The sequence below is a fragment of the Pseudophryne corroboree genome, chromosome 11 (assembly GCF_028390025.1).
Source record: "Pseudophryne corroboree isolate aPseCor3 chromosome 11, aPseCor3.hap2, whole genome shotgun sequence".
Taxonomy (NCBI): domain Eukaryota; kingdom Metazoa; phylum Chordata; class Amphibia; order Anura; family Myobatrachidae; genus Pseudophryne; species Pseudophryne corroboree.
This window is the reverse complement of record NC_086454.1, coordinates 154608094-154633300: the sequence shown is the minus strand read 5'-3', so window position 1 is coordinate 154633300 and position 25207 is coordinate 154608094. Positions and strand designations below refer to the sequence as shown.

Here is a 25207-nt window from a genome sequence, read left to right as displayed (position 1 = left end):
ATATGATGTATCTTTTACTATCCTATCTATTTACTGCGGGATCCGACATATATAACGAGTGCAGCACTCGTGATGTCAGATCTAAGGGGATCCGAGCCAATGCTCACGGGAACACGCATCGGATCGGTTCGGCTTTTCAAGCACCCCGAAAATGCATGATTTGACCCAATATATCGGGCCGAAAGCCCGAATTGGGCTGAAATCGGGCAAAATCGGCCTAGTGTATGGGGCCCTTAAGAACTGTAACACAAATTTGAATATTATTTTGGAGACGTGGAACAGTGCAGGTATGTCATATATATCTTCTTTTTTTTTTTTAACCCAGTCTCTAGTAAATCCATTCAGCACTACATTGCCTATGTACTAAGGCAAATAAGGAGGTAAGAGTGGTAGTTCTACTCTGTCATCCATGGTTGTATCCGCTGTTGTTGTGTCTGGGTGTCCGCTGCTGGGGAACACCTAGAGAAGTCATAGATGCACTACGTAGCACACGCATAATAATGAGCTTAATGACCATGCAGCATCTGCACTGCTCTCTATCACCTCCGCCATTCACCTCAGAAATAGTGGGGGTCAGGTCTGCTAAGAGCAGGGTTATAGGTTATAACTGTAGAGATGGTGCCACTCTGTTCCAACCACCGAAAGCATTATGGTTTTATGTACACTAAAGTTTTGGATGGATTATAGATGGATCAAACCCTCATAGCAAGCAATTTACAGTGACCCGCTGTGCTCACTGATGTATAGCTGTAGTACAGGGGGGTACAAAGCTCTACACATCCATTGATGGGCATTGTGTATGTTTTCTACCAATTTCTTTAATAAAATAAGTTTCTGACACGAACAGTAATCACAATCACAATGGCCTGCTGAGTTACCACTAAGTGTGAGGACAGCAGATTAAATATATGAACTACTAAACATTATACAGAACATAAAAAGAACGTTGCCCCAAGGCCAGAGCCACAGCTATAAGCACATCAGCTGACTAGACCTGTAAAAGAGAGAGAAAGAATTCAGTTTAGAGGGTTTTTTTATGCACATATAAAGCTGCACAGCACAACAGGCCATCCTGAAAAAACATCAGAGACTCACCCAGGTAATCGTCCATCAGGGAACCGATTGCAAACTGTAGAAGGAAGAAAGTGTAAAAATCCATACTGAAATTACGTAAATTAAATGTATAGCTGCAAAATGTGTGAGCTAAAACCCTAAATACATAAACAAGGAAGATTTAGCATCCCAAGGGCAACCTCCTGTATATTACACCAATATATTCAGTTTTACTTCTTTTCATAACACACATGGAAGTACTTTTGCACCAAAGGAGGCAGATTCCTCTCCAAGTTACTGGCCCTCCTCCACTCCACGCGTATGTACAGGTATAAGTTTTCTTTTAAGGATATACTTAAAACATAAAAGACAAAAAAAAACTACAGAATGGGTCACTTACTATGTCGTTCTTATCGACTCTGGTTCCAACAATTTTGAGACGAATTCTGTCTTCCTGCTGAATAACCACATCCTAGAAAACATAATAGAACACATTATTGCTTATTACATACAAGTACAGGGCTCATCCTATTGTTTTTTAGGTATGTTTTACTAGGGTCAGTGTATCTACCTTACCGCCTTATGCATGGGGAACTATTTTAAAGACAGCTGTGATAATGCAAACTAGTCAGTCTGATCAGAAAGCTTAGAGCTGCACATAGCATTTACTGTCATTAGTGTGCTGGTATTATGGGTGGCAAAAACCTAGCCACCGGTGTGATTGTGTTTGTGGGGAAAGATCTGTAGGTGACAGATAGTATGAATTACAAAGGGAATGGAGTCCACTGGGAAGCTACAGATAAAGTTTTATAGGTAAGTGTCCCCCAACATCACAGAGTGGTAATACAAGACTCCTGCTATACTGAAGCAGCAAGTCTGTGGTACCAATGCACACATCTGAGACATACAATCTGTTAGTATACCAGCTAACTGCCCCATCTCTATTTTGCCACACAATATTGGTTGTTCTTTTTAATAAACTGCAATTTCTCCACTTTACCTTATTCAGCAATTCTAGACAACAGAATAACAAATGTGCCTTAATCTATAGCACCCAATGATGAAACAGCCAATCCAGAGCAAAGAATATTAATGGACAAATGTCTGCTTGGTTGCTATATTAATATTAGAGGGGTGTATTCAATTCACGTCGGACCCTTTCTGACAGGGAGGAGCCGACAGTTCAGTATTCAATGCTGGCCGCAAACGTCGGAAGCATGGCTGTTTCCAACAGTTTAAGGGTAATGCAGAGTCTACTTGTTAACAAGTTGAGTAACTTGCCGATCCACGTGGTTTTCGACAAGTGCCGCTTTTTCCGACAGTCGGAAAAATGGCACTTACATTGAATAGGTCGAATGCTAATTCGACCTATTCCTGATGGAAAGTGACGGTATTTCCTACTGTCGGAAATACCGGCACTAATTGAATAGACCCCATAATATTATATACACAAATAGATTGTAAGTCTGTATAGATGTACACACTTTATTCAACAACAGATATTTCTTACCTCATCTACAGTTTTATAACATGGCGGGTTAGAATTTGGATCAAACTCCATTTCAGATGGAATGGACTGAAATAAATAAAAAGATGTTTAGGATAGACAGACATCAAGAAATCTAGGGTACAGTGGAATAAAATTTGTTAAAAGAACAATGGCTTGGTTGTACAGCATATACAAACATGCTAAAGCAGCTCATTTCATAAAAATAACGCTTATAAATGTAGATCAGAAATAGGGATTTTTGTTTACTTACCGTAAAATCTCTCTCTGATTCCATCTGGGGGACGCTGCGCCGTTACTTGTGGGTTAGAGGTGTGTGGTTGTGGAGTTCGGCACAGAACTATTAAGAACTGACCCCTCCCCCCTCTAACCCCTCCCATCTCCTTCCTGCCCAGCCAGCACCTCAGTTAACGTTTAGCCAAGCCAAAGGAGATAGACCGAAAAAATTTACTGGTTAAACCAGACAACCATATGGGAGGGATCGCAGCGTCCCCCAGATGGAATCAGAGAAAGATTTTACGGTGAGTAAACAAAAATCCCTATTTCTCTTTCATCCATCTGGGGGATGCTGCGCCGTTACTTGTGGGATTTCCCAAAGCAAGCTAATGAGAGGAGGGAGAAGTAGACGGCATAGCCGTCCGTAAAATTTGACGCCCAACAGAGGCAGTCTCCAAATTGAAAATATGAAAAACGGTAAACCCGTTTTGAAACGTATGCACAGGCGACCAAGTCGCCGCCGTTCATAGCTGCTCAATAGATGCACTCCCGCGAGCAGCCCAAGAAGCTCCAACTCGAATGAGCTGGAATCGATTCAGAAACTGAAATATCAGAAAAAACTGTTTTTATGGCGAAATCACCCAACGAGCCACTGTGTTGTTGGAAGCCGGCCAATCTCGTTTGGGCGCATCAATTAAAAACTAACAATGCAGCCGTACGACAGACAGGATCCGGACAAGATAAATAAATCCGTAAGGCCCTAAGCATATCTAAGAGAGCCAAATGGGAATCCTCCCTGGAAGGAGAAGGAGTAAACGCTGGAAGGACAATGTCCTAATTTAGATGAAACGCTGACACAACTTTCGTAAGGAAGGAAGGTTTTTGTTCGCAGAACCACCCGGCTATCATGAAACCTCAACAAGGGTGTCACGATCCGGGTATCTGGACGCCATTTCTTACCCATCAGATGCCTCCTAAGGCTGGCTCAGCGCTCCAGGACCGGATCCCATCTGTTATCCTGATGTTTACATTCCTGCATCCTCTCCTGTCTCTCTGAGACGCGGTCACAGTAAACGCCCTATTACATCTGGCATGGCGTCTCCCGCGACCTCCGCCGCCGTCCCTGAGTTTCTGCATGCAAAGTGTCAGAGTGGCGATTACGTCAGCCGCGGCCTCCGCTGTGCCCGCGTGGTTTGGATGTGCATTCATCAGTCTGGCGTCTCCTGTCTCCTGTGGCCGGCGCCGCCATTGCTGCTTCAATTCTCACATGGATTACAAACCAAACTTCCCTCCAAGTGTCTGCATGGGCGCAGCCATCTTGGATTTTGTCATCTGATCATTTCCACCAATCTGCTGTCTGTATTGTTGATTTGCATAATTGCCTAGCCAACCCCTTCCTTGCTGCAGGTATAAATATGCTGTGCCTGAGCAAGGAAGGCGTCAGTGCTTTGGTTGTCAAACCTAGTTCCAGTTTGTCTCTCTCCTGTGATTGTCTTCCAGGTTCCAGCTCCTGTGTCAATCCTTCCACTACAGAGACCCGCACCAGCATTCCATCTGCGGTGTAGCCTGACTCTCCGATCCATTTGGATTCACCAGCTTCCAGCTACAGATCTACCTGCTTTCAGCATCCAGCTTCCAGCAGAGGTCAGCTCTCCTTAAAGTGCCGGTACCCCTTTTCTGCAGTTTGTCATTTATCACCGGCATTATAATTTCACCGCTCTCAAACTCCAAACTTCATTATTATTTCATCGCTCTCAAGTTCGTTTATTATTTAACTGGTTCCAGCCAGTATCCACTCCGTACCAACAACAGTCTGGTTCCAGCCAGTATCCACAGCAGCCGTTTTATCTTCAGCAGCCCAGCCTTTCCTGGAACACCAGCTGGTACGATCCTGGGTTCTCTCCATTGCTACAGTCAGGCCTGGTAAGGACTTTCCAACTAGAAGATTATAAGAACTATCTCACACTACCAGTGCCTGTGGCCCTTGCCACCCTGTAGTACCCAGGAATTGTATTTATCCTCTGTTGACTTTTATGTTTCCTTTTACTGCTGCTGTGTTGCGGAGTTGTCATAAATAAACATCATTGACTTTTATTCAAGTTGTCGTGGTCACGCCTTCGGGCAGTTATTCATCATGTTACTTACATGTCCAGGGGTCTGATACAACCTCCCAGGTTCCGGTACATCTCAGCCCCTACAACTGAGGCTGCCTCCCGTCAGCTCAGGCCCTCAGTTGTGACAGTAAGCACTGACCTAATGAATCCAGCCGGAGACCAGGATCAAGCGGCCAGGCCGATGCAAGAACTGGCAGCCCGACTTGAACATCAGGAGGCTGCACAGGGCCACATCATCCGCTGTCTCCAGGATCTCTCTACTCGGCTGGATGGGATTCAGACAACCCTCCGTGGATCAGGCGCGTCCGGTGCGTCAACCACAGTGACTCCAGCTATAACCCCACCCACCTTACCCATTTCTGCTCCACGTCTTCATCTTCCAACGCCAGCAAAATTTGACGGATCTCCAAGATTCTGCAGGGGATTTCTCAACCAGTGTGAGATTCAGTTTGAGCTACAACCTGGCAATTTTCCCAGTGACCGTACAAAAATTGCCTACATTATCTCTCTTCTCAGTGGCTCAGCCCTTGATTGGGCATCACCATTATGGGAGAGGTCCGACACCCTGCTATCTTCCTACACTGCATTCGTGTCAACATTCAGGCGCATCTTCGACGAGCCAGGCCGGGTAACTTCAGCTTCGTCTGAGATTCTACGTTTACGCCAGGGATCACGTACTGTAGGACAATATCTTATACAGTTCCAGATCCTCGCATCCGAACTGGCATGGAACGACGAGGCCCTGTATGCTGCATTCTGGCATGGCTTATCTGAGCGTATTAAAGATGAGTTAGCTACCAGAGACTTACCCTCTAAGTTAGATGAGCTAATCTCACTCTGCACGAAAGTTGATTTACGTTTCAGAGAGAGAGCAACTGAACGTGGAAGATCATCTGCTCCAAAATCTTCTGCTCCTCCTTCTCGCCAACTGTCACCAACTAAAGATGAGCCCATGCAAATTGGCCGTTCCCGTTTAACTCCTGCTGAGCGCCGAAGACGTCACTCCGAGTCTCTCTGTCTTTATTGTGCAGCTCCGTCTCACACCATTAATGCCTGTCCCAAACGTCCGGGACTCCAAATCCTAGCTCGCCAAGGAGAGGGCCGGCTAGGAGTAATGATCTCCTCTCCATCTCTTCAAGATTGTAATCTCCCAGTCTCGCTTCAAGTTGCTCAACGTTATCGGAACGTCATTGCCCTCCTTGATTCCGGAGCAGCTGGGAACTTTATTACCGAAGCCTATGTTAAACGGTGGTCCCTACCCACCGAGAGACTTCCTTCGTCCATTTCCTTAACTGCCGTGGATGGCAGCAAAATTTTTGATGCAGTTATTTCTTTAAGGACTCTACCAGTTCGTCTGAGAGTGGGAGTTCTTCATTCCGAACTTATTTCTTTTTTAGTGATTCCAAGAGCCACACATCCTGTGGTCCTGGGCCTTCCATGGCTCAGTCTTCACAATCCTACAATTGATTGGACGACTACGCAAATCCTGGCATGGGGTTCCTCCTGTGCTGAGACATGTTTGTTTAAAGTTTTGCCTGTCTGTTCTTCCTCCCCCAGGTCGTCTGATGTTCCACCTCCTCCATATCAAGATTTCACGGATGTGTTCAGTAAAGCTTCTGCTGATATCCTTCCTCCTCATAGAGAATGGGACTGCCCGATTGATCTCGTTCCAGGGAAGGTTCCACCTCGAGGCCGAACGTATCCGTTGTCTCTGCCTGAGACGCATTCTATGGAGGAATACATTAAAGAGAACCTAGCAACGGGGTTCATTCGACCTTCTTCTTCTCCAGCCGGCGCAGGCTTCTTTTTTGTAAAGAAGAAAGATGGTGGTCTGCGGCCGTGCATCGACTACAGAGGTTTGAACGACATTACCATCAAGAACCGCTATCCTTTACCCCTGATTACTGAGCTATTTGACAGAGTTAGCGGAGCTACCATCTTTACAAAGCTGGACTTGAGAGGTGCATACAATCTCATCCGGATCCGTGAGGGTGACGAGTGGAAGACCGCCTTTAACACCCGTGACGGACATTATGAGTACCTCGTCATGCCCTTCGGATTGAGCAATGCTCCAGCTGTCTTCCAGCATTTTGTCAATGAGATCTTCAGAGACATTCTATACCGTCATGTCGTAGTCTATCTAGATGATATCCTCATTTTTGCCAACGATTTAGAGGAACATCGTTTTTGGGTAAAAGAGGTTCTGTCCCGTCTCCGTGTCAATCATCTCTATTGCAAATTAGAGAAATGCGTCTTTGAAGTCAAGTCCATTCCGTTTCTAGGGTACATTGTGTCCGGTTCCGGACTAGAGATGGATCCTGAGAAACTACAAGCAATCCAGAATTGGCCGGTACCCTTAACCCTCAAAGGGGTCCAGAGGTTCTTAGGGTTCGCCAATTATTACCGAAAGTTTATACGAGACTTTTCCACCATTGTGGCGCCTATTACTGCTTTCACTAAGAAGGGTGCTAACCCGTCCAAGTGGTCTGAAGAAGCCATGCAAGCCTTTCATCTTTTAAAGCAAAGGTTCATCTCTGCGCCTGTTCTGAAACAGCCTGACATCGACTCTCCTTTCATCTTAGAGGTGGATGCCTCCTCCGTTGGAGTAGGAGCGGTGTTATCTCAGAGGGCTAAAGATGGCCATTTACATCCTTGCAGTTTCTTCTCCCGGAAGTTCTCCCCAGCGGAGCGCAACTATGCCATTGGCGACCAGGAGTTGCTAGCCATCAAGCTCGCTCTAGAGGAGTGGAGATATCTGTTGGAGGGAGCTTCTCATTCATTCACCATACTTACAGACCACAAGAACCTTTTATATCTGAAAGGCGCACAATGTCTCAATCCTCGTCAGGCCAGATGGGCACTTTTCTTTTCCAGGTTCGACTTTAAACTCCAGTTTTGTCCGGGCTCTCAGAATCGCAAGGCCGATGCCCTTTCCCGCTCATGGGAGCAAGAAAATGAGTCGGAGTCTTCAGACAAGCATCCTATTATAAATCCGTTGGCATTCTCCACGGTAGGGATGGACTCTACGCCCCCATCAGGGAAAAGTTTTGTGAAGCCGATGCTAAGGAAGAAGCTCATGCATTGGGCCCATGCTTCCCGTTTTGCCGGACATACAGGTATCCAAAAAACCCTGGAGTTTATCTCTAGGTCCTATTGGTGGCCAACTCTGAAAAAGGACGTCTTGGAGTTTATTGCATCTTGCCCAAAGTGTGCTCAACATAAGGTATCCCGCCAGTCGCCTGCGGGGCAACTGGTTCCACTATCTGTTCCCCGTCGACCATGGACCCATCTGTCGATGGATTTTATTACAGATTTACCCATGTGCAACAAGTTCAATACCATCTGGGTGGTAGTTGACCGGTTCACCAAGATGGCACACTTCATTCCTCTCACCGGTCTTCCGTCAGCTTCCAAGTTGGCTCAAGTATTCATACAAGAGATCTTCCGACTCCACGGTGTTCCTGAGGAAATTATCTCAGACCGAGGAGTTCAATTCACAGCCAAATTCTGGCGAAGTTTATGTCAAGTCCTCCAAGTCAAGCTAAAGTTTTCCACGGCTAACCATCCTCAGACCAATGGTCAAACTGAGAGGGTGAATCAGGACTTGGAGGCCTTCCTCCGCATCTATGTGTCCTCCTCTCAAGATGACTGGGTTCAATTACTTCCCTGGGCCGAGTTCTGTCATAACAACCAGTATCATTCTTCATCTGCTTCAACACCATTCTTCACTAACTTTGGATTCCACCCTAAAGTCCCTGAGTTCTAACCGCTTCCAGCAACTTCTGTTCCCGCAGTGGATATCACCTTGCATCAGTTTGCCAATATCTGGAAGAGCGTACGATCAGCTCTGCTCAAGGCATCGTTCAGGTACAAGAAGTTTGCGGATAAGAAGCGTCGAGCAGTTCCTGCTCTCAAGGTGGGTGATCGGGTATGGTTATCCACGAAGAATTTGAGGTTAAGAGTTCCCAGTATGAAGTTTGCACCTCGCTACATTGGTCCTTTTAAAATTGAACAAGTCATCAACCCTGTTGCTTACAGACTCCAGTTGCCTCCCTTCTTAAAAATACCCAGGACATTCCATGTTTCCCTGTTGAAACCGCTGATCTTGAATCGGTTTCATTCCTCACTTTCTCCAACTCCGAAAGTCCAAACTCAACGAGGCGTTGAGTACGAAGTGGCCAAGATCCTGGACTCACGTCACCGTTACGGTCAACTACAGTATCTTATTGACTGGAAGGGTTACGGCCCTGAGGAACGTTCATGGACCAATGCTTCTGATGTCCATGCTCCTGCCTTGGTCCGGAGATTCCATTCCAAGTTTCCTCAAAAGCCAAAGAAGTGTCCTGGGGCCACTCCTAAAGGAAGGGGTGCTGTCACGATCCGGGTATCTGGACGCCATTTCTTACCCATCAGATGCCTCCTAAGGCTGGCTCAGCGCTCCAGGACCGGATCCCATCTGTTATCCTGATGTTTACATTCCTGCATCCTCTCCTGTCTCTCTGAGACGCGGTCACAGTAAACGCCATATTACATCTGGCATGGCGTCTCCCGCGACCTCCGCCGCCGTCCCTGAGTTTCTGCATGCAAAGTGTCAGAGTGGCGATTACGTCAGCTGCGGCCTCCGCTGTGCCCGCGTGGTTTGGATGTGCATTCATCAGTCTGGCGTCTCCTGTCTCCTGTGGCCGGCGCCGCCATTGCTGCTTCAATTCTCACATGGATTACAAACCAAACTTCCCTCCAAGTGTCTGCATGGGCGCAGCCATCTTGGATTTTGTCATCTGATCATTTCCACCAATCTGCTGTCTGTATTGTTGATTTGCATAATTGCCTAGCCAACCCCTTCCTTGCTGCAGGTATAAATATGCTGTGCCTGAGCAAGGAAGGCGTCAGTGCTTTGGTTGTCAAACCTAGTTCCAGTTTGTCTCTCTCCTGTGATTGTCTTCCAGGTTCCAGCTCCTGTGTCAATCCTTCCACTACAGAGACCCGCACCAGCATTCCATCTGCGGTGTAGCCTGACTCTCCGATCCATTTGGATTCACCAGCTTCCAGCTACAGATCTACCTGCTTTCAGCATCCAGCTTCCAGCAGAGGTCAGCTCTCCTTAAAGTGCCGGTACCCCTTTTCTGCAGTTTGTCATTTATCACCGGCATTATAATTTCACCGCTCTCAAACTCCAAACTTCATTATTATTTCATCGCTCTCAAGTTCGTTTATTATTTAACTGGTTCCAGCCAGTATCCACTCCGTACCAACAACAGTCTGGTTCCAGCCAGTATCCACAGCAGCCGTTTTATCTTCAGCAGCCCAGCCTTTCCTGGAACACCAGCTGGTACGATCCTGGGTTCTCTCCATTGCTACAGTCAGGCCTGGTAAGGACTTTCCAACTAGAAGATTATAAGAACTATCTCACACTACCAGTGCCTGTGGCCCTTGCCACCCTGTAGTACCCAGGAATTGTATTTATCCTCTGTTGACTTTTATGTTTCCTTTTACTGCTGCTGTGTTGCGGAGTTGTCATAAATAAACATCATTGACTTTTATTCAAGTTGTCGTGGTCACGCCTTCGGGCAGTTATTCATCATGTTACTTGCATGTCCAGGGGTCTGATACAACCTCCCAGGTTCCGGTACATCTCAGCCCCTACAACTGAGGCTGCCTCCCGTCAGCTCAGGCCCTCAGTTGTGACAAAGGGTGGTCTGCAAGAAAGAGCTGTCCATGCAGATACTCGTCCTGCGGAGGCAATTGTCAATAGGAAGACAACTTTTGAACGTTAAGATACCGCAATTTTACAGATTCCAAAGGTTCAAATGGAGAATACTGAAGAGCCGTAAAGACTAAGTTACAGTCCCAGGGAGGAACAAAAGGTGGCTGAATCCGAAGAACTCCCTGAAGGAACGTCTGAACTTCTGGAAAGATAGCCAGTCTCTTTTGAAAGAAAGAACCGATAAGTCAGAAACTTGACCCTTCAGTGAAGAAGTCTCAGACCCTTATTGAGACCCTCCTGAAGGAAGCATAACCGACGAGGAATACGAAACAAATCCGGTGTTAAACCACGCTTTTCACACCAATCAATGTAAATACGCCACACTCTGTGGTAACTCTAGAAGTCACCGGTTTTCTAGCCTGAATCATCGTTTACACAAGACGAGAAAAAAACCCTTTCCCCTTAAAATGTTGGGTTCAAGAACCAAACCGTCAAAGCCAGCCGACCCAACCTGGGTGGTGACCTGGTCCTTGAATCAGAAGATCCGGACACAGAGGGAGTCGGAATGGTTCCTCGACGATCATATTGTGACGAAGAATGTACCACTGTCAGCGTGGCCAAGCTGAGGCTACCCAAATGATTGGGATACCTTCTTTCCGAATGCGTTTAAGCAGACGTGGAATCAGTGGAAATGGTGGAAACACATATCCCAGTTGAAAGTGCCACGGTGCTGTCAGTGCATCGATTAGAATTGCTTGAGGGTCCTGAGTACGCGACCCGTAGAGAGGAAGATTATTATTGAGGCGAGACGCCATCAGATCTACATCGGGCAACCCCCACCGGGCTACTAGAGTCAGAAACACCTCCTTGTGAAACTCCCACTCTCCCGGATGCATCGTGTGACGACTTAAGAAATCCGCTTCCCAGTTCTTGATTCCTGGAATATGAATCGCGAATATGGCCAGGAACCAATGTTTCGCCCATGTGAGAGTCTGAGCGACTTCTTTCATTGCGGATCAGCTTCGAGTACCTCCTTCCTTGTTTATGTAAGCAACTGCCAAGGCGCTGTCGGACTGAATCCGCACTGGATGACCCTGAACCATGGTTTGAATCCGAAGTAGTGCATACCGGATTGTCCTTAACTCCAAGATGCTGATCTGCAACTTTAACTCTTGACTGGTCCAGAGTCCCTGAAAGTGATGAGTCTGAAACACCGCCCCCCAACCTCTGAGGCCGGTGTTTGTGGTGACCATCACCCAAGACCAAATTGTGAACGGAACTACTTTGGTCAAATTGGATCTGTGAAACCCCCAGCGAAGCGACTGACGAGTCTGTACAGACACGTGGACCAACAGTAATTCGAGATGAGGCCCTGTCCGAGTCCAACAGTTGAGAATCTGAGCCTGAAAAGGGTCGAGTATGAAACGTGGCATATGGAACTGCCTTGAAGGTTGCCACCATCTTGTCTCACTTGCATGCATCGGAGAACCGAAACCACCGGTAAATGTAGCCGTGTTCGAATTCTGGACTGTATGTCCTGAATCTTGTCCTGAGGAAGAACCACTTTTCTGGTTGTTGGTGTCGAATAAAAGTCCCAGAAACATCATCTTCCGTGAAGGAAGCAAAGACGACTTCAGACAATATATTATTTATCCGAATGACCGCAGAGACTCCATAGCGAGACGCAAGTTCTGATGAAGAATCAACCCTGCCTTGATCAACAGATTACCCAAATACAGAATAATGTTGATTCCCTGCCTGAAACTGAAAATGTCAAGGCAGACAGCGAATCTCAGAAGAAATTGATGACCCGTCCAAATAGAAACAAGCAGATAGGCGTCTTATGTCCAATTAGGCCAAATATCCCCCTGTTTCCTTGGCGACAATAACCGAGAGGATGGATTCCATTTTGAACTTTTTGGTTGAAATGAACCGTCCAGTTTGTCCACGAGTAAAATCCCCGACCTCTCTGCCGAGCGGGACCTAGAAGAATTACTTCATTTCGTAAGAAAAATGGCTGTTGCATGATGAAGAGCTCGACGTCTGAAGGGACCATTTGAAAGAGGAGTGATGAACACCCGATATGGGACTGGTTCCTCGTGATCTAACAAATATTCTCTGGATATGACCTCCGTCACCCACCGATCTGGTCTCGACAGGAACCACCCTTCTTTGAACTGTAGTAACCGAGTCTCAACTGTCACTGACCCCTCCGGGGATCGTGAACCGTCATGCAGTAGGTTTGTTGGCAGGTTTACGTCTACCTCTGAATGCCTCCCTTCGTGGGTATCCCCTGTATATGAAAGTACCGAAACCTTGTAGAATTCTGTTTCGGAGGAGCAACTGGAAGAAAGGGGTTCCTTCTGTAGAATGTGAGATAATATTCTTTGATTCCGACCTAAAGAGAACTCACCTTCAAAAGGGTACCGCTGGCAAGGTCTGTTTGGAGTCAAAATCGGCATTCCAAACCCGAGACCAAAGAGACCGTCTTGTTGTCACGGTCAAGGCAGAAATACGGGATTGTAGCGCAGCAGGATCAACCAAGGCCTTACCCACATAAGTAAGAGCCTTCTGAAATCTGTTCTGCTAATTGAATGGCTTCCGATGGATCGTCAGACTGCCTTCCAGAGATGACCTGTGCTAGTCAGTCATCAGCGGCCTTGAGGACCCAAGCGCCAGCTAAAAGTGGGTGAAGAGAAACACCTGATAAAGAAAACAGATTTAGGCATTGCTTCAATCTTCCTATCTGTAGGATCTTTCAACGTCACAGACTGTACAGAAGGAATAACCGTAGTTCCTGCTAAACTTGAAATGGGAACGTCTACCTTTTGGCCCGTTTCCCAAAATCTCATATCCTCCCTCTGTAAGAGGATATAGAAATTTTTATGTCCTAGGGGCTTGGAAACGAGAATCCGGCTTAAGTCAGGCTACTTTAAAATATCCCTGTTATTAAGATGACGGATGGAGTCTATCAGCAATCTAACAGCTGAGCTAGTAGAAAAGTCATCTTCCCAGACCGAAATCTCGCCCCACGCTGGGTCTACTTCCCCATTTTATAAAAACTACACCTGAACATTGTTCTAGGTGCATGCAGACAGCACATGTGCTGTGTCAATCAGAACCTCCAATGGGAATTACTCCAACTCCTCCCCCAGAAAGTTATAGCGGGCAACGGCTATGGCCGTTTTGTAGCAGAAGAACTGCCGGCAGAGTTTACAAACTTGTTTTGGGATTGAATTAAATCAGCCAGACATCTGCCCATATTTTGAGCCCACACCAGATGTGTCTGGCCCAAGCAGACATAGACTGATCCGCGGAACCTCCCTGTTGGATCACCACAGATGCACCAGAGCATGAAGCACAGAGGGTATCAGCATCCGCTTTACCCTTAGCTAGCCTTGACCCACATTGTAAGCAGGAAAATAACCACCGAGGATGTCTTTCCTCTTTGTAGATCCGTCTGACGTATTGACATAATTAAACTTTATTTTTATTTTATTTATTTTTATTTATTTATTTATTATTATTTTTTTTTATTTTTTATTTTTTTTTATTTATTTATTTTTAAACAAATGCACTACAAATGAACTAAAAGCTCAGTAGAGTAATTTGTGCAAAAAATTAAATCTGTTAACTCTCATTACAAGTGTTGAATAACACTATGCCCCCAAAGTATACTTGCTGTTAGGTGACCTTCAATCTGTGTGTGCTGCACAGCGCCCCTCGTACTATCTCCGTAGAAGATGGCGCCCGGTGCTTTGCAGACGCTGGCCGGGAGGGCGCGCGCGAGGCAGTGCAGGGCGGGAATCCGTCCTTTTGAAGTAAGTAAGCGCCGCGTCCCCCTGCTATAGTCTCCTGCTCACTGCTACATCCAGCGGCTCCCCAGCGGCTCTGATCGGGCAGTGGCTCCCGCACACCGCTATATACAGCGGCTGTGTTCGGGTAGCGGCTCCCGCGCACCGCTACATACAGCGGCTCTGTGCGGGCAGCCTCTAGCGATCCCCCGGAGAGTGACTCACCACTCTCTTCCCCTTTCTCTCTTCAGTCAAAACACAGTGGATTATGTTACTGCGCTCCACCGCTCACCTCCGGAGAGAGAGCGGAGGGGGGGGGGGGGGGGGGGGGTTTGGAGGCACACAAGTATGAATATAAATATGAAAGACATAGTAATAAATAAGTAAATAAATATTATATATTATATTATATAGGAAGGATAGACCAATACTGTCAGAGACAGATTGTGTCTATCCTGTACCTCCTCACTGCCGACTTCTTAGGAACAGGAATCCAGCCCCAGTGACCGAAGTGTGGTGGCCTTCAGCGGCAGAATAGAGTGGGAATCTCTAGCTAACCCAACTCTAGTAGTACCTGTCACCTGTATACAGGGACTAGGCACTCCAAGTGATAAAATAATAAAATACCTAACTAAAATCTTCAGAGAGAAAAATCTGTGTCTGTACTCCACAGGCACAAAACTAAAAAATCTGAGGTGCTGGCTGGGCAGGAAGGAGATGGGAGGGGTTAGAGGGGGGAGGGGTCAGTTCTTAATAGTTCTGTGCCAAACTCCACAACCACACACCTCTAACCCACAAGTAACGGCGCAGCGTCCCCCAGATGGATGAAAGAGAAAAAGCAGTTTTACACACAGTTTGCCAATCATAAATGCATACTGGTAACATGAGGGTAATGTGGTTCTTTAGCATGATGGGATGTTTATTGCAGGTCCTGGCAAATGCCGGTCACCCTTGCGAGTAGAGTACACCATGATCGGAGGTAGCACTGCAGCTCCAGTAAACCTAGTGTTCCAGCAGGTAATGTATGATGCAGTCTATCACAATCTGATCCTAGCATTGCTAAAGCATTATGCAATTCTGCATAGACTCATTCCCATCTGCTTTTTGGGTGTCTCCACAGCTTAATCTCTGTGTCTGTGACGAATGGGAGGTTTTATTTACAAACAAAACACCATGCCATATAACTACTGCATGCAGTGAAAGTCATTTTGACTGAAGACCTTTTCAGAAACGGAGGAAGAGGATATTTGACTGCTCTAGCAGCAGCTGAACTGGCACTGAATGTCCCGCTCCCTTCTCACGTCAGCAGCTACTGTCAACGTGGGCATCCAATAAGTTTTATCTGCAGAGGATAGCAGAAGACGACTGTAGACCTCCTCACACACCAATTGGGCTCGGAGATCCAGTGCAGCTGGTGAGTGACTAATCTATTTATATTATCAATTGTAGACACTTCTGTGTGGCATACTATGAATTGGGGGGGGACAGCGAGGATGAGGTTAGAGCCAGGTTAGGCCATGATGTGTATACATGCAATACCAAACTTAAAAACACAGAAGGGGACAGTGGAAATGTTAGGTAAGAATGGGGAACGGCGATAAGACTAATAAGTCGAGCATAGTGATGGAAGACAAGTGGAGGCCGATAAAGTGAGAGTACATGACTGTATTGCATAAAATTCTCTAACTGTGTCCTTGGGACCCCAAATAGTTTATGTTTCTCAGGTCTCCTCACAGATTTGCATGTGATATACCGTATATACTCGAGTATAAGCCGACTTTTTCAGCACTTTTTTTGTGCTGAAAAAGCCACCTCGGCTTATACTCGAGTCAGTGCAGTGTGACAGGCAGAGCAGTGTGAAGGAGGGACACGGAGCGCACAGCGCGCGCCTCTCCTGTGTCCCTCCTGCGGGTCTATTAAAGGAAGTACCCGTTCGTGACCTCTGATCACGAACCGGCACTTCCTTTAATAGACCCGCCGCAGCCGCCGGAGATGAAGGAGGGACACAGGAGAGGCGCGCGCTGTGCGCTCTGTGTCCCTCCTTCAGAAGACAGCGCGGGATCGACGGAGGGGTAAGTAACAGGCATTGGGGGAGCATATTTGGCACTTGCGGAGGGGTCATATGTGGCAGCATGAGGGGCATATCTGGCAGCATGAGGGGCATATCTGGCACTGAGGGCTGTGTACGGCTAGAGCTGCATTTCCCACCCTAGGCTTATACTCGAGTCAATAAGTTTTCCCAGGTTTTTGTGGTAGAATTAGGTGCCTCGGCTTATATTCGGGTCGACTTATACTCGAGTATATACGGTAATTAGCTCGACCTATGGATCTTTTCAAATGTGTCATTTAGTACTGAATACACGTGTACTAAAAGGGGACTTAGAAAATGTGAACTGTTTGGGGTCCCGAGGACCAGGTATGATTTTAGAGGACCATGGTTTTCAGTCCTACATAAAGCATAGAATAAAGGCAGAAAAAAAATAAAAAAAATAAAAATAAAAAATAATAGGATTTTAATATCTACCAGTAAATCCTGTTCTCTTAGTCCGTAGATGATGCTGGGGTCACCATTAGAACCATGGGGTATAGACGGGATCCGCAGGAAACATGGGCACTTTAAGACTTTGAAAGGGTGTGAACTGGCTCCTCCCTCTATGCCCCTCCTCCAGACTCCAGTTATAGGAACTGTGCCCAGGGAGACGGACATTTCGAGGAAAAGATTTATTGTTAAACTAAGGTGAGATACATACCAGCTCACACCTCAAACACGCCGTACAACGTGGCATTCAACAGAACTCATGTCAACGACATGAACAATGTCAGCAACAGGCTGACTATAAACGTAACACAACCTGTGTGTAACCATAACTAATAACTGCAGATACAGTACGCACTGGGACGGACGCCCAGCATCCTCTACGGACTAAGAGAAAATAAGAATTTACTTACCGATAATTCTATTTCTCGGAGTCCGTAGTGGATGCTGGGGTTCCTGAAAGGACCATGGGGAATAGCGGCTCCGCAGGAGACAGGGAACAAAAAGTAAAGCTTTAGGATCAGGTGGTGTGCACTGGCTCCTCCCCCTATGACCCTCCTCCAAGCCTCAGTTAGGATACTGTGCCCGGACGAGCGTACACAATAAGGAAGGATTTTGAATCCCGGGTAAGACTCATACCAGCCACACCAATCACACTGTACAACCTGTGATCTGAACCCAGTTAACAGTATGATAACAGCGGAGCCTCTGAAAAGATGGCTCACAACAATAATAACCCGATTTTTGTAACTATGTACAAGTATTGCAGATAATCCGCACTTGGGATGGGCGCCCAGCATCCACTACGGACTACGAGAAATAGAATTATCGGTAAGTAAATTCTTATTTTCTCTATCGTCCTAGTGGATGCTGGGGTTCCTGAAAGGACCATGGGGATAATACCAAAGCTCCCAAACGGGCGGGAGAGTGCGGATGACTCTGCAGCACCGAATGAGAGAACTCCAGGTCCTCCTTAGCCAGGGTATCAAATTTGTAGGATTTTACCAACGTGTTTGCCCCTGACTAAATAGCCGCTCGGCAAAGTTGTAAAGCCGAGACCCCTCGGGCAGCCACCCAAGATAAGCCCACCTTCCTTGTGGAATGGGCATTTACATATTTTGGCTGTGGCAGGCCTGCCACAGAATGTGCAAGCTGAATTGTATTACACATCCAACTAGCAATAGTCTGCTTAGAAGCAAGAGCACCCAGTTTGTTGGGTGCATACAGGATAACAGCAAGTCAGTTTTCCTGACTCCAGCCGTCCTGGAACCTATATTTACAGGGCCCTGACAACATCTAGCAACCTGGAGTCCTCCAAGTCCCTAGTAGGCGCAAGGCACCAAAATAAGCTGGTTCAGGTGAAACACTGACACCACCTTAGGGAGAGAACTGGGGACGAGTCCGCAGCTCTGCCCTGTCCAAATGGACAACCAGATATGGGCTTTTTTGAGAAAAAAAACACCAATTTGACACTCGCCTGGTCCAGGCCAGGGCCAAGAGCATGGTCACTTTTCATGTGAGATGCTTCAAATCCACAGATTTGACTGGTTTTAAACCAATGTGATTTGAGGAATCCCAGAACTACGTTGAGATCCCACAGTGCCACTGGAGGCACAAAAGGGGGTTGTATATGCAATACTCCCTTGACAAACTTCTGGACTTCAGGAACTGAAGCCAATTCTTTCTGGAAGAAAATTGACAGGGGCGAAATTTGAACCTTAATGGACCCCAATTTGAGGCCCATAGACACTCCTGTTTGCAGGAAATGCAGGAATCGACCGAGTTGAAATTTCTTCGTGGGGCCTTTCTGGCCTCACACCACGCAACATATTTTTGCCACATGTGGTGATAATGTTGTGCGGTCACCTCCTTTCTGGCTTTGACCAGGGTAGGAATGACCTCTTCCGGAATGCCTTTTTCCCTTAGGATCCGGCGTTCCACCGCCATGCCGTCAAACGCAGCTGCGGTAAGTCTTGGAACAGACATGGTACTTGCTGAAACAAGTCCCTTCTTAGCGGCAGAGGCCATAAGTCCTCTGTGAGCATCTCTTGAAGTTCCGGGTACCAAGTCCTTCTTGGCCAATCCGGAGCCATGAGTATAGTTCTTACTCCTCTACGTCTTATAAGTCTCAGTACCTTAGGTATGAGAAGCAGAGGATGGAACACATACACCGACTGGTACATCCATGGTGTTACCAGAACGTCCACAGCTATTGCCTGAGGGTCTCTTAACCTGGCGCAATACCTGTCCCGTTTTTTGTTCAGACGGGACGCCATCATGTCCACCTTTGGTATTTCCCAACGGTTTACAATCATGTGGAAAACTTCCCGATGAAGTTTCCACTCTGCCGGGTGGAGGTCGTGCCTGCTGAGGAAGTCTGCTTCCCAGTTTCCATTCCCGGAATGAAACACTGCTGACAGTGCTATCACATGATTTTCCGCCCAGCGAAAAGTCCTTGCAGTTTTTGCCATTGCCCTCCTGCTTCTTGTGTCGCCCTGTCTATTTACGTGGGCGACTGCCGTGATGTTTTTCCCACTGGATCAATACCGGCTGACCTTGAAGCAGAGGTCTTGCTAAGCTTAGAGTATTATAAATTTACCCTTAGCTCCAGTATATTTATGTGGAGAAAAGTCTCCAGACTTGATCACACTCCCTGGAAATTTTTTCCTTGTGTGACTGCTCCCCAGCCTCTCGGGCTGGCCTCCGTGGTCACCAGCATCCAATCCTGAATGCCGAATCTGCGGCCCTCTAGAAGATGAGCACTCTGTAACCACCACAGGAGAGACACCCTTGTCCTTGGATATAGGGTTATCCGCTGATGCATCTGAAGATGCGATCCGGACCATTTGTCCAGCAGATCCCACTGAAAAATTCTTGCGTGAAATCTGCCGAATGGAATTGCTTCGTAGGAAGTCACCATCTTTACCAGGACCCTTGTGCAATGATGCACTGATTTTAGGAGGTTCCTGACTAGCTCGGATAACTCCCTGGCTTTCTCTTCCGGGAGAAACACCTTTTTCTGGACTGTGTCCAGAATCATCCCTAGGCACAGCAGACTTGTCGTCGGGATCAGCTGCGATTTTGGAATATTTAGAATCCACCCGTGCTGTTGTAGCAGTATCCGAGATAGTGCTACTCCGACCTCCAACTGTTCCCTGGACTTTGCCCTTATCAGGAGATCGTCCAAGTAAGGGATAATTAAGACGCCTTTTCTTCGAAGAAGAATCATCATTTCGGCCATTACCTTGGTAAAGACCCGGGGTGCCGTGGACAATCCAAACGGCAGCGTCTGAAACTGATAGTGACAGTTCTGTACCACGAACCTGAGGTACCCTTAGTGAGAAGGGCAAATTTTGGACATGGAGGTAAGCATCCCTGATGTCTCGGGACACTATATAGTCCCCTTCTTCCTGGTTCGTTATCACTGCTCTGAGTGACTCCATCTTGATTTGAACCTTTGTAAGTGTTCAAATTTTTTTAGATTTAGAATAGGTCTCACCTAGCCTTCTGGCTTCAGTACCACAATATAATGTGGAATAATACCCCTTTTCTTGTTGTAGGAGGGGTAATTTGATTATCACCTGCTGGGAATACAGCTTGTGAATTGTTTCCCATACTGCCTCCTTGTCGGAGGGAGACCTTGGTAAACCAGACTTCAGGAGCCTGCGAAGGGGAAACGTCTCGACATTCCAATCTGTACCCCTGGGATACTACATGTAGGATCCAGGGGTCCTGTATGGTCCCAGCGTCATGCTGAGAGCTTGGCAGAAGCGGTGGAACGCTTCTGTTCCTGGGAATGGGCTGCCTGCTGCAGTCTTCTTCCCTTTCCTCTATCCCTGGGCAGATATGACTCTTATAGGGACGAAAGGACTGAGGCTGAAAAGACGGTGTCTTTTTCTGCAGAGATGTGACTTAGGGTAAAAACGGTGGATTTTCCAGCAGTTGCCATGGCCACCAGGTCCGATGGACCGACCCCAAATAACTCCTCTTCCTTTATACGGCAATACACCTTTGTGCCGTTTGGAATCTGCATCACCTGACCACTGTCGTGTCCATAAACATCTTCTGGCAGATATGGACATCGCACTTACTCTTGATGCCAGAGTGCAAATATCCCTCTGTGCATCTCGCATATATAGAAAATGCATCCTTTAAATGCTCTATAGTCAATAAAATACTGTCCCTGTCAAGGGTATCAATATTTTTAGTCAGGGAATCCGACCAAGCCACCCCAGCTCTGCACATCCAGGCTGAGGCGATCGCTGGTCGCAGTATAACACCAGTATGTGTGTATATACTTTTTATGATATTTTCCAGCCTCCTGTCAGCTGGCTCCTTGAGGACGGCCCTATCTATAGACGGTACCGCCACTTGTTTTGATAAGCGTGTGAGCGCCTTATCCACCCTAAGGGGTGTTTCCCAACGCGCCCTAACTTCTGGCGGGAAAGGGTATACCGCCCATAATTTTCTATCGGGGGGAACCCACGCATCATCACACACTTCATTTAATTTATCTGATTCAGGAAAAACTACGGTAGTTTTTTCACATCCCACATAATACCCTCTTTTGTGGTACTTGTAGTATCAGAAATATGTAACACCTCCTTCATTGCCCTTAACGTGTGGCCCTAATAAGGAATACGTTTGTTTATTCACCGTCGACACTGGATTCAGTGTCCGTGTCTGTGTCGACCGACTAAAGTAAACGGGCGTTTTAAAACCCCCGACGGTGTTTTTGAGACGTCTGGACCGGTACTAATTGTTTGTCGGCCGTCTCATGTCGTCAACCGACCTTGCAGCGTGTTGACATTATCACGTAATTCCCTAAATAAGCCATCCATTCCGGTGTCGACTCCCTAGAGAGTGACATCACCATTACAGGCAATTGCTCCGCCTCCTCACCAACATCGTCCTCATACATGTCGACACACACGTACCGACACACAGCACACACACAGGGAATGCTCTGATAGAGGACAGGACCCACTAGCCCTTTGGAGAGACAGAGGGAGAGTTTGCCAGCACACACCAAAAAACGCTATAATTATATAGGGACAACCTTATATAAGTGTTTTCCCTTATAGCATCTTTTATATATTTCTAACGCCAAATTAGTGCCCCCCCTCTCTGTTTTAACCCTGTTTCTGTAGTGCAGTGCAGGGGAGAGCCTGGGAGCCTTCCCTCCAGCCTTTCTGTGAGGGAAAATGGCGCTGTGTGCTGAGGAGATAGGCCCCGCTCCTTTTTCGGCGGGCTCGTCTCCCGCTCTTTAATGGATTCTGGCAGGGGTTAAATATCTCCATATAGCCCCCGGAGGCTATATGTGAGGTATTTTTAGCCAAAAAAGGTTTTCATTTGCCTCCCAGGGCGCCCCCCTCCCAGCGCCCTGCACCCTCAGTGACTGCCGTGTGAAGTGTGCTGAGAGGAAATGGCGCACAGCTGCAGTGCTGTGCGCTACCTTGAGAAGACTGAGGAGTCTTCTGCCGCCGATTCTGGACCTCTTCTCGTTTCAGCATCTGCAAGGGGGCCGGCGGCGAGGCTCCGGTGACCATCCAGGCTGTACCTGTGATCGTCCCTCTGGAGCTAATGTCCAGTAGCCAAAGAAGCCAATCCATCCTGCACGCAGGTGAGTTCACTTCTTCTCCCCTAAGTCCCTCGTTGCAGTGATCCTGTTGCCAGCAGGACTCACTGTAAAATAAAAAACCTAAGCTAAACTTTTCTAAGCAGCTCTTTAGGAGAGCCACCTAGATTGCACCCTTCTCGGCCGGGCACAAAAATCTAACTGAGGCTTGGAGGAGGGTCATAGGGGGAGGAGCCAGTGCACACCACCTGATCCTAAAGCTTTACTTTTTGTGCCCTGTCTCCTGCGGAGCCGCTATTCCCCATGGTCCTTTCAGGAACCCCAGCATCCACTAGGACGATAGAGAAAAGGATTTACCGGTAGGTATTAAAATCCTATTTTCTCATACGTCCTAGAGGATGCTGGGGTCACCATTAGAACCATGGGGTTTATACCAAAGCTCTAGGATGGGAAGGAGAGTGCGGATGACTCTGCAGCACCGATTAACCAAACTTAAGGTGTTCATCGGCCAAGGTGTCAAACCTGTAGAACTTTGTAAATGTGTTTGATCCCGACCAAGTAGCTGCTCGGCAAAGTTGCAATGCAGAGACCCCCTGGGCAGCCGCCCAGGATGAGCCCACCTTTCTAGTAGAATGGGCCTTCACCGATTCCGGTAACAGCAATCCAGCCGTGGAATTAGCGTGCTGAATCGTGTTACAGATCCAGCGTGCAATGGTCTGCTTGGAAGCAGGACACCCAACCTTGTTGGGAGCATACAGGACAAACAGAGCCTCTGTTTTCCTAATCTGAGCCATTCTGGCGACCTAAATATTCAAAGCTCTGACCACATCCAGAGATTGACTCAGCGAAGGCGTCAGTAGCCACAGGCACCACAATACGTTGGTTCATGTGGAAAGAGGAAACCACCTTCGGTAGAAATTGTTGACGTGTCCTCAATTCAGCTCTATCTTCATGGAAGATCAAATAAGGGCTCTTGTGAGACAAGGCCGCCAACTCAGACACCCGCCTTGCAGATGCCAAGGCCAACAGGATGACCACTTTCCAAGTGAGGAATGTCAACTCCACCTTCCGTAAAGGTTCAAACCAATGTGATTGAAAGAACTGCAACACCACATTAAGGTCCCATGGTGCCACTGGGGGCACAAATGGAGGTTGGATGTGCAACACGCCTTTCACGAAAGTCTGAATTTCTGGAAGGGAGGCCAATTGTTTCTGAAAGAAAACTGATAAGGCTGAAATCTGTACTTTAATTGAGCCCAAATTTAGGCCCGTATCCACACCTGCTTGTAGAAAATGGAGAAAACGTCCTAGCTGAAACTCTTCCGTAGGAGCCTTCTTGGGTTCACACCAAGAAACATATTTTCTCCAAATACGGTGGTAATGCTTAGACGTTACCCCTTTTCTGGCCTGAATAAGTGTGGGAATGACTTCACTGGCAATACCCTTACGGGCTAGGATTTTGTGCTCAACTGCCACGCCGTCAAACGTAGCCTCGGTAAGTCCTGATACATGCACGGCCCCTGTTGTAACAGGTCCTCGCGCAGGGATCTCCTAGGAGTAATTCCTGAAGATCTGGATACCAAGCCCTCCTTGGCCAGTCTGGGACAATCCGGATCGCCCGGATCTTTGTTCTTCTTATGATCTTTAGAACTTTTGGAATGAGAGGAAGTGGAGGGAATACATACACCGACTAAAACACCCACTGCAATCGCTTGAGGGTCCCTTGACCTGGAACAATATCTCTAAAGCTTCTTGTTGAGACGAGAAGCCATCATGTCTACTTGAGGAACTCCCCAACGACCTGTCACCTCTGCGAAGACTTCTTGGTGGAGGCCCCACTCTCCTGGATGGAGATCGTGTCTGCTGAGGAAGTCTGCTTCCCAGTTGTCCACTGCTGGAATGAAGATCGCTGACAGAGCGCTTGTATGCTTTTCCGCCCGGCGGAAAATCCTTGTGGCTTTTGCCATTGCCGCTCTGCTTTTCGTTCCGCCCTGACGGTTTATGTACGCTACTGCTGTTACATTGTCCGACTGGATCAGTACAGGCAGATCTCGAAGAAGATGTTCCGCTTGCAGAAGGCCGCTGTAAATGGCCCTTAACGCCAGAACATTTATGTGGAGACAAGTTTCCTGACTTGACCATCTTCCTCGGAAGTTTTCTCCCATTGTGACTGCCCCCCAGCCTCTGAGGCTTGCATGCGTGGTCACTAGGATCCAGTCCTGTATCCCGAACCTGCGCCCCTCTAGGAGGTGAGAGCTGTGCAGCCACCACAGGAGTGAGATTCTGGTCTTGGCAGACAGAATTATTCTTCGGTGCATGTGCAGGTGGGATCCGGACCACTTTTCCAACAGGTCCCACTGGAACAATCTGGCATGGAACCTGCCAAACTGAATGGCCTGGTAGGCCGCCACCATCTTCCCCAGCAAACAAGTGCATTGATGGACTGACACTCTTGCTGCTTTCAGAATTTGTTTGACCAGGCTCTGAATTTCCAGAGCCTTTTTCATTGGAAGAAAAACTCTGTAATTCTGTGTCCAGAATCATTCCCAAAAATGACAGCCGTGTCGTCGGAATCAACTGTGATTTTGGCAAGTTTAGAAGCCAACCATGTTGTTGCAGAACTGTCAGGGAGAGTGTAACGTTCTGCACCAGTTGGTCCCTGGACCTCGCCTTTATCAGGAGATCGTCCAAGTACGGGATAATTG

General features: G+C 47.3%; 1 protein-coding gene across 1 annotated transcript in view; it reads right to left on the bottom strand.

The window, feature by feature from the left end:
- Positions 1 to 802: 802 nt before the first annotated feature.
- Positions 803 to 25207, bottom strand: part of POLR2G (RNA polymerase II subunit G) — a 45872-nt gene continuing 21467 nt past the window's right edge. The window contains exons 5-8 of the mRNA XM_063944992.1: positions 2564 to 2629; positions 1454 to 1525; positions 1096 to 1129; positions 803 to 994 (exon numbers count right to left, since the gene is read on the bottom strand). Of these exons, the coding sequence (XP_063801062.1) occupies positions 981 to 994; positions 1096 to 1129; positions 1454 to 1525; positions 2564 to 2629 (186 nt within the window). The 3' untranslated portion in view covers positions 803 to 980. The remainder of the gene's footprint in view (positions 995 to 1095; positions 1130 to 1453; positions 1526 to 2563; positions 2630 to 25207) is intronic.